This window comes from Montipora foliosa, chromosome 2 (assembly GCF_036669935.1).
Source record: "Montipora foliosa isolate CH-2021 chromosome 2, ASM3666993v2, whole genome shotgun sequence".
Classification (NCBI taxonomy): Eukaryota; Metazoa; Cnidaria; class Anthozoa; order Scleractinia; family Acroporidae; genus Montipora; species Montipora foliosa.
Window position 1 is genome coordinate 23036612 of NC_090870.1, and position 10000 is coordinate 23046611.

A 10000-nucleotide genomic window follows, 5' to 3' on the forward strand; every position below is an offset into this window, starting at 1 on the left:
ATCCCCATTGACGTCACCAAGGAACACAATAAATGATATTGCGTTCAATAATACTTGCAATGTGCAACTTTAGGAGCATCAGATCTGTGGTGCCAAAGACTTTGCTCGCGTTCGTATTTGGTACAGAGTATTCTGTTAGCGATGATAAGTCCACACTCTTGAAAATCGATGCCATCGTATGTCAAAAATTAATATCGTTTCGTGTTTGGTACAATGTGCTTTGCACTTCGCGTGCAAACTTCTGAACCGTTTCAGAGCTTATCAGATATCTAACGATTGTTCCTTTAGTTCCTGCTTTTCTACCTTGAAAATTTTCCCTATAGGATTCAAGTTGCGAAAATAGTGTAGACACTTCACCTTCTTAAGGCGTTATTAGTTTACCTATTATCTCTCCACTGCAGCTCCCCCTTCCCCCCCCCCCCCCCACCTTATCAGTGTTGCTAGCCAGACAAAAAAATTGTTGCAATCTTAAACAGTCAACATTGAAAAAGGGAGAGAGGAAGGGAAGTGGGAAAGGTTGAAATTCTAGATACGGCAGGTATTGGAAGCTAGAAATTCAGTAGCTTTTAATGAAAGCATCTCAACAATTTTGCAACTTGTTGTAGCACTATTGATAAGAGCATGTGGAAGAGAGTTCCACAAATTTGTTGTGCAGTATAAAAAAGGTGTGCTGCCCTGAAGCAGACTGGGATATTAAGGTTGTCCTTGTATCTAATGTTACAGTCATGAACGAATGCACTAGTCTAAATCTATCAGAACGATAACTAGGGGAGAGCCCCTTAACACACTTGAATACTTGAACTCCAAGTGTGTACTTCAGGTAGCTGCTCACGAGAAGCCACCTTAATTCTCTTAATAACGGTGTTATAATTATGATCAAATTTCCATCTGTGTTGAAACTGGAACGCAATGTCCACTAGTAATGCCGGTCGGTGGAGACAGCTCATGATTATCAATCAAGGCTTTAGACGCCTCTGATGCTTTGGCGCCAGCAGACACAACTCCTCTGCGACCTCCTTTACTTCCCTCGTATATACTTGCTGCATAGTCTCCTCTCGTAGTTCCTTATCAATTTCCACTGAGAGCTGGGATTCCAACATCCTTCCATTCCTTTATTTAATATAATGTATTCTTGTTCCGCCTTAGTGGTCTAAACCACTTGTCTGAAGTCACAATCAATACAGTTCCCAGTCCACAGGGAAATCCATGCAACGAGCCTGCATCGCTTGAGATCAGAGACAAAAATGCTGGCTGTCGTAATTCTGGTAAGTCCTTACTTTCACGAAGCAAGGAGGAGGTTTGGGGACTTTCAGTTTTAATGAAGCATACACCAGATAATGGTCACTGTTGTGAGATTTCATCACACTGCTCCTCTCCACAAGATCGGTACTGGAGGTCATAATCATGTCAATTATGGACGAACTTTCAGTCACGCAAGTCGGCTCCTTGACCAACTGTGAGAGGTTCACGCTATCGCACAGACCTCGTAATGCTACAGCTTCTGAGGAACACGGTTTTAACATGTTAACATGTCACAGTTCAGATCAGCAGCAACGATGATGTTCTTCCCAAATGTTAGTGCCTGAAAGTATTTATCCATACAATCATCAACAAACAGGACACTTGTCGAAACACTACACAGAGCATTATGGATTTTAACTACTTTAGCTTAATTTGTACCCACAGTTGTTGGAATCCTGTCTCAGAAGTAACATTTTCCTTAAAGTGACGTTCTGGTGTAGACGCACACAGAGAGAGGCTACCTTTGGTTGTTTAGATTCCCCAGCAGCTGTATGACATATTCTTGTAATAGATCTTCTGTTTCTCAAATGATTCCAACCTCACTGTTCTCTTGCAGGAGCCAGAGGGTTATAGGATGAGAGCCTTTGCCAGGTACATCTTCTGGAACTGGACGAATCACTGCCCCATTAAGTTGCGCCAAGTTTGAAGCTCTCCAGTTTCTCAGTAAAAGCAATGTATTTCCCGGGTATACCAGTGTGTTGTTCGAAAAGCAGACCAATTTAAGAGTTAAAATTTGGAGAGAAATATTTAAGATAAAAGCACTATCAAGCGCTAAAGTTAAAACACTTCAAGAGCTAAAATTTCTGCAGCCACGCATTGGCACAGTACCATGGATAAGAAAATATGGTGACTCATCTGTGCGAGAAAATTTGTTTTGGTCACCGCGACGACCGTATGACCATCCACTCCTCCATGTATGCCAATGTGACCAGTATCACCTGACCATATCGCAGCCATACTCCAGCTGACACTCCAGCTAGTTTACAGTGTACATCTTTGATATTGCACATCCATGTTATGGTCAATTGACACCTGTCAAAACAAGGTATCATGCGACCATATTAAGGGCTCAAGTTGAAGCTCACAGAACTCAGCTGTTTTTTGACCACTGACCGGTTTCGATTGGATCGCAGGGTCATGCCTTGTTAACTGCTTAACATTTTTGTGGCTCCACAAGGCTGCACGGCCATACCACATCAACAAAAGCTCTCAACAGTTGACTCTTTTCGTGTTCAGGTGGAAAACGGTTGTAAAATATTTTTTCCAGCATTTCTTGGTGGTTTCAATCCAGGTTTGACATACATAGCTGTGGTATGGACCACACTGGTGGCCACGCAGTCCTTAAAGTCGAAAATTGGAGGGATATAAACTTAAAGCTGAGTGTTTATTTTTGATTTGTTTAGAGCTGCTTTTTGGCATATCTTTAGAAGATTTTTAATTTTGAATCTCACTGATAAGATTGCATGATGCCTGGATGATCTATGACAGAAGAGAAGAAACTATTACTTTAAACACGAGCCCACCACAGAAGTTCTTAATTTTTAACAGACAACAACTCACCTCCCCCACTGTTAGTGAATTCCACTTGTCTGGTGCTTCTGGAAGTAAAGAGTGTAGAAATTCCATTCTTTCAGGTAAAGGTGGCAATAGCAATGATGCACCAACTGACAGAGCTTCATTGACAGCCTCTGAAAACTGAAAGGGGAAAAACACATGCATCATTGTACAGCACTCAAGATCTATTAGGCAATAGAAACGTGATTACAGACTGGTACTTAAGTCTGTGATAAAGTTGCACAATCAAACACAACTTCTACTTTCAACCAATAAACATGGAGATAACAAAACCTATTATGTTCACATAATAAATAAATATTATATTTTATTATAAGAATTAGAGAAGTTCTTAAAGTGCACAAATAAACAACATTAATTTTGATTCTGAAGCATCTTAGCGGGCCAGAATCCTAAATCCTTGAATCTGATTGGCTAATTGTGTGCTCGTAGCCGGTCCAGCTTTTTACGATACGGACCACGGTCCGAAAATCTGTTCCGTACTGAAACTGTCAACGGCGCGACGAAACGTTGGATTTTACCTCATAAAATGCACATTTTCGCTTACTAACCGTTCCAAAGAGAAGGAAAAACATCAGCAATGGAATAAAAGGCCTGGTAATTCTTCAAAAAGGCGAGTATTCATATGATTTTGCTAACAACACTTTGCTGGTTTGCTGTTTTCGAGTTTTTCCTTCCTTTTCATTGGCCGAGAGCCCACCACATGACCTGCAAATAACTGTCTACAAATAAGTGTTTTCAATCATCGAATGATAAAATAATTATTGACCTCAGTTATCCCAAAATATTGTGATTTGTCAGTGTCTCGCAGATCAATTATTTTATTTGTTGTTGTTTTAGAAACAGAGCAATCCCACGTTGTCTTTGGTGTAGTGACAAATCATTGCGTGCCCTAAACAAATAATGCTGTCTGTGACTGGCGCTTCGACCTAATCCACAAAAAGCTCATTCCACTAAACATTTTACTGATACAGTAACATAAGGAAAAAATACTTTAGTTCTGTGCTGTAGCGATTATTTTCGTCCAGATCAAGATGACTTGCTCAAAAGAAATTGATAGCTTTTGGGCCGTGGTGCATGCTTTCATTGTCTGGTTTCATGGCAGTTTTCACAAAAGCTTCAACCCAACTAACCATTAAGGACGGTGGCTACTATTGTTATTGAGCATACATGTACGTTCTGCGCATCTCGAGATATTTGGATTTCCTATCGGTGATGCCTACTAATACAAGGACATTTTTGCGCGGTTTACAACAATCCGGAGAAAATAGATCTTAGAAGGTACTCTTGGTATCCCAAAAGAAAATTGGGCGTAACCATGCATTTTTGAGAGATAATTAAGCTTCAATTTGAGAAAGAACGCCATACATTGCTTTGTATTTTAAAGCTTTTTACAAATATTATTCATGAATTGTCTTTGAAAAATGCGTGGTTACCCCCAATTTTCTTTTTGCATTTCAATAACACTTGTTATGATCTACATTACCTGCATAATCACATACCTGGGCAAAAATATCTTTAATTAGTAGGCACCGTCCTTAAAAAGGTTTACCTGTATTAGACCCAAATGTCTTTACCTAAACCTGCCACAATCTTTACTTTTTCACTTTTAAACCTGAAAAATATCGGTCGCATTGCCACTTTTCTCGTCTTTCTCAAGTATGGCGTGAAAAATATGACGGGTTGCGGGTTTTTCTTGCACTAGTGAGTTCGACGATCACCAGAGCAGTAGCAGCAATGTTTTGTTGAGAGCGAGATGGATGAAGATCATGCTGCATTGTTGATCTTAGATAATTAATTAAATAACTACCGTAATTAATTAATTTGGGCGACCAACTTGGAGGGTTGGCCGCACCCCAGCTGAAATGCTTGGGAAAAGGGCTCCCCGAAATTTTCCGTAGAGCACAGCCTTGGCAAGATATTTGAAAGATTTTCAACATGTCAAAAAGGCACACTCAGAAAGTCAAGGATTTAACCAAATCACAACAAAAAAGCAGCAATTTATACAAGACGTTTTGCACACACAAAATTTGGAAGAAAGGTGTACTTAGAACCTTGAAATTGTCTTAACATTGAAAACTTACTCATGCCCCTCTTTAATTTATTTTCCTTTTTTACAGATATGACACTGCTAACTCTAGTGACTGAGGATTTCCCTGAGCTACTTCTATTATCATGACTCCCTGATCGCTTTCATAACATATTGTAAAAGCAGGAGAAATTACATGTATAAGGTAGAAAAACAAATGGTAAAAGGCAAACCAGTAGCCTATTCTACAAGTGCTAGCTGCTGATGTGAGGTTGAACTAGCAACTACAAGGACCACCTTCGGATAGTGACCAGAATGGGTCTTGAACAGAGGGTCTTCCAATCTTAAGACGAATACTGGTAGCCTAACTAAACCGATTTTAATAATTTTAAATAAATCTTAACAGTAGAGTATGTATTTGAACTGCAGATATATAAAGACAGAGTTGGGGATCATCACAATAAACTCAGTAAGTTTCAAAAAGCACTTGCAAACCAAGAAAGCCTGAAAAAAATCCAGGCATGAGCAGGACTTAAACACATGACCATGAGATTGCACTGCACTACTCTAGCAACTAAGCTATTGAGCCAACTGAGCACTGGTCACTGGTGAGTTCAGGTTACATCCCATAATGGGTGAAACAAATACAATAACTTTAGATGCAAGAAAATTAAACTTGAACTGTGGAAATTGAAATACATAGTCGTTGGAGACCACCGCAGTTAACTCAGCAACATTATGCAGTGAATTCCAACTCTTATAAATTTTATTTTACTTGTTGTCCCAATAAAGCAAATCTTTTCTGACTTTCCAAGACAATTCCTGGAGTGAGATACAGCTGCAGATTTTCCCATGCCAGTCAGTGCTTACAATGTTGCAACACCAATGTCTTTCTTACCTCTTGCAAGTCATCTGATACAGTAGCATCTAACAGCTTAAACAGAAGCTGTCTCAGGGGCTGGGCATGTTGACCCAGCACGCTGGCAGGAGCACCTGCAGCACTGGCAAGTGTCAGATGAACTGACAGAAGCTCAAGACACAGTAACATAAATTGGTGACATTCCCTGCGACAACAATAAAATGAAAAAAACAAAAGTCAGGAACGTACAGACAAACAAAAAGGCTATCATGATAATTATGTACTTTTATCAGTTAATCAAAACAAATTAAATAACTTCAAAAGGAAATTGCCATTTGGAGTTTCAAGTATGTGCTGCAACATGGTTGTTTCTTCTGTTTAAAGAGAGGAACCACTGATCTGAAAAATGAGCCATAATATCATAAAAGCAAAAAAAAATTAACAGAGAAAGTGATCGGAATCAGTGTGACCTGATGCATTCCTTTACACAAAATGTAGTTCTGCAAAAAATGAGCAATCAGGATAGCAAGCAAATGCATGAGCTCATCCAATTTTTAAGGATCTCCTATCAAAATCCATGTATGTACACAAGTCATGTAAAGTTTGCAAATACCATTACCTACAACAGTGACTAAAATGTATCACTAATTCCGTAATTTCTGTTAGGGAACACATCCAAATATCAGTTGGGAACCCAACTATCAGAAATGGACCCGTTTAATTTCCAATGGTTCGGAATCGGTACCGGTTTGTGGTCTCTTGTTGCCGTTTCTGATGTTGATAATACCTTCACCAATTCAATCGGAGCTTAATGTATTACATTCCGATGCAGATATGGGTCATCATGTGTTTAGCTGATAATATCATGAAACTGCGGGACCTTGTAAACGTGTCACAAAGCCACATGATGAAGGAGTCATTTATAAAACAATTTTATTTTGTGTATTTGTACCTAAACCTTGTCAAGTCCTTCATTCTATCAAAAAGCTTAAAGGGGCTAGGTCACGCTATTTTAGGTAATTTTGTTCAATTTTGTTAATTAGGAGCTCTAAACGTCAAATTGGCAGAGCAAGAGTCTTTCATTTGCAAAAACAAGGCCACATAACTACTGAGAATGATCGTCCAGCTGTGTAAATGACATTTTGATATAAACTGATATAAATTTGAAAAAAGGTGGGCCGACGTTTTTCAAATTTACCGAAATCAATCCATTTCAATCCTCTCCAGTTTTGTCCATCCATGTCCCTTCTTGGCTTCCCGGTGTTTTGTTAGAGTTTTTCTATAGTTTTGAACAGTTATTTTGATATTTTAGTTAATTCTACGACCATTCGATTAGTGCTGAAATTGCCTAAAATTGCGTGACCTAGCCTAATTAATTAAGCATTGCTTTGCTTGCGCACTCTCTAAACACCAAGGAAAATTTTCGCTTTGAGTCAAGGTGTGTGTTCATCTGGGAAAACAATCTGACAGTTGGACATTTATTCACTTTACCTGGCATCAGCCACTGCCAAAAGTGACAGCAATAAATGCATGTTAGCACCAGAACAAAAGTGCATTATCGTCCCCAGTCCTAGACACAGCACTTACGAGCCGGGGTTATAAAAATCAAGAACCATTAGCCAATACAGTACCCTTTATTTAGCCATGCAGTAGTGCATGTTCACTGTAGTAGTGCAGTGAACTTTATTAAAACTTGGATTTAGAGCAGCATAACATAATGTTAGTACATGTATCTCCGAGCAAATATGAAAAAAAAATTAATATAATACAGTAAAATAATAGTTAAGATTGGTAAGATAATAAAATTTTATGGTACATTATAAAAAAAAACAATTGATCCAGAAGGAGATGAGGTATGTAAAATTGGAATAAGAACAACAGCATGAAAATTAGGCGTTAATCTTAGAGAAGCATGTAAGGTTTGATGTTATTCCTGAAGTATGCTGTACTAGATGCAGTTTTAAGTTCATAATTTAGGGTGTTCCAGTATTTTAGAAGCAGCAAACCGAAAAACGAGCAGACTGAAACCGTCGAAAGACTCTTTCATACATGTAGCTTTCGTTAATTCATTTGCACTCAATTTCACAACTTGCCTGACTCTCAGATGGTACAAGTTCGCTCTCTGAAACTGATGGCTGCTGTGGCTAAATGAATAACATTGTAAAGGATAGACTGATTTTGACATGTATGTTCCCTTCTCTTTTGAAACTTTTGCGCTAATACAAATGTATTTTGATTGCCTCCAAAGATTTGCCTTTTTGGGTTAAAATGAACCCATTAAGTTATTACAGGCCATTCTGAGATATCGTACATAAATAGTTCATATCGCTCTGTCTTTCAGTTTCTCATTTTTTAATAATCTGCTGTTTCTTCTCATGACAAAATAATTACGGTAACCACAGCCCAATGAACAATAAAATTGGCTCAAACATTTCACGTAATCAGAAAAAAGTCAGTTGATAGGAATTGATATTTGGATGCGTTCCCTTAATGTTGTAGGCTAAAGAGAAGAAAGAAACATCTTCTTCGATACCTTGTGCTGCAAAATGGAGCTGGGAGATGTTCTTGAAGTATTCCAAGCATGGTATTTTCTAAGAAAGTCTTCAGAACTCCAAAAGTTGATTCACTCAAATCCACACAATAAGGACGGTGCCAAGAGATCATTCGTCTGTCAGAGGCAACAAAGAATAATATTAAGCAATTGCACAAACTCTCTTCCTTGACATGCAAGAGACCTGTGTACTTTAGACCTTGACTTCCACTTAGGAGAATTACTTAAAATGGTAGACAAAATAAGAAATATTGAGTACAGTGTAACCCTGCCTTACGACCTCCTTGTTAATATGACGACCCTTTTATTACGACCACTTTTTTGTTGCCCAAACAAAAGTTCACTTGTTTTCTTATCTGGAAACCTCATTAATCCAACCACTTTGTTATTATGCCTAACAATCACTTTTTGGAGTCCCCAGTCATGATTTAATTCCTTTATAACATTACCTGTGTACATGAAATACACAACGTAATCAAAAAGGAAACAAATATTTTGCTGCTATAATATTATTATACTGCAAACACCTTACCTTTCTGATGGTAGAGCAGTCCAAGCCAAGCTGTGAGAAGTACCAGCCACAATCTGATGAACAGATGCTCCATCTAGTCCACCCACTTTTGCTGGTTTTGTGATGGGTGTGTTGCAATGACCTTGACCACACTGCCCCATTGAATTGTTTCCCCATGCATACACATGAAAGTCTAAAATGAAAAAAAAATACAAATGGACAAAACTGATTCACTTAAAGGGCCCCCTAGTTAAGTAACCTTACCACATGAAAACTATTAATTTTCAAATACCTGTACATGTACAACTGTACATTTGACTGATGATTACCATAATGATAACTTCACACAAGGAAATTATCTCTTCCTTAGTAAGGCCTCCTAAAAATGGTTCATAGCATCCCTAAATTCAGTACACTGTCTGTGCATGATCAGAGAGAAGATTCTTATTCCAGATCATCATCAATGGGATATGTTCATCATGTTCATCATTGCATATGTTGTGGTATAATTTTGTTTCTGGTTCATTTTTAACATAATTGGATATCTTTCTGTAATTAATTTCATAAACTAGAGAAATCATTTTACGATAACTACAATGGATTGTTGTCTCTGATGCTATCAAAGACAGAAATAATATTATTTAGTATATACTGAAACAGTGGATGGCGTTGAACATGCGCGCTGATTGGCTACTCAAACTCTGGATATCCATTGTTAGTATGTATATACTAAAACAGTGGATAGCGTTCAACTCACGCGCTGATTGGCTCGTCAAACTCCGAATATCCTGTGCTATTTACCTCCTAGCAACTCGGGAAAAAATGGCGTCCCGATTTGCATCCGTGACAAGTGAAGAAAACATCCAAATGTGTTGTATATTATCTCACTGTTTTAGTATTATACTAAAACAACTATTCACCGAAGTGGAAGTAAAGGTGGCTAGTTAACAACTATTCACCGAAGTGGAGGTGGTTAGCGGTTATTTCTCTAGCAAAAGGGCCTGTTTACAAGCTGAATGTAGAGGAAATTTCTTTGAAATGATCAAAAGGAAGATAAGTAGCACTGCACAGGTTTAATGTTGTAGGAGAAATAAGTCATTGGACTTCTCCAAACTTGGTCACTGCTCGAGCATAATGGTTTTCGATCTCAGTTATTTTTCCTAAAAGCATGTT

The 10000-nt window shown here is 38.3% G+C and overlaps 1 protein-coding gene across 1 annotated transcript in view; it reads right to left on the minus strand.

The window, feature by feature from the left end:
• Positions 1–10000, minus strand: part of LOC137992692 (probable E3 ubiquitin-protein ligase HERC1) — a 151866-nt gene that overhangs the window by 101115 nt on the left and 40751 nt on the right. The window contains exons 11-14 of the mRNA XM_068838173.1: positions 8849–9020; positions 8299–8433; positions 5805–5970; positions 2863–2997 (exon numbers count right to left, since the gene is read on the minus strand). Of these exons, the coding sequence (XP_068694274.1) occupies positions 2863–2997; positions 5805–5970; positions 8299–8433; positions 8849–9020 (608 nt within the window). The remainder of the gene's footprint in view (positions 1–2862; positions 2998–5804; positions 5971–8298; positions 8434–8848; positions 9021–10000) is intronic.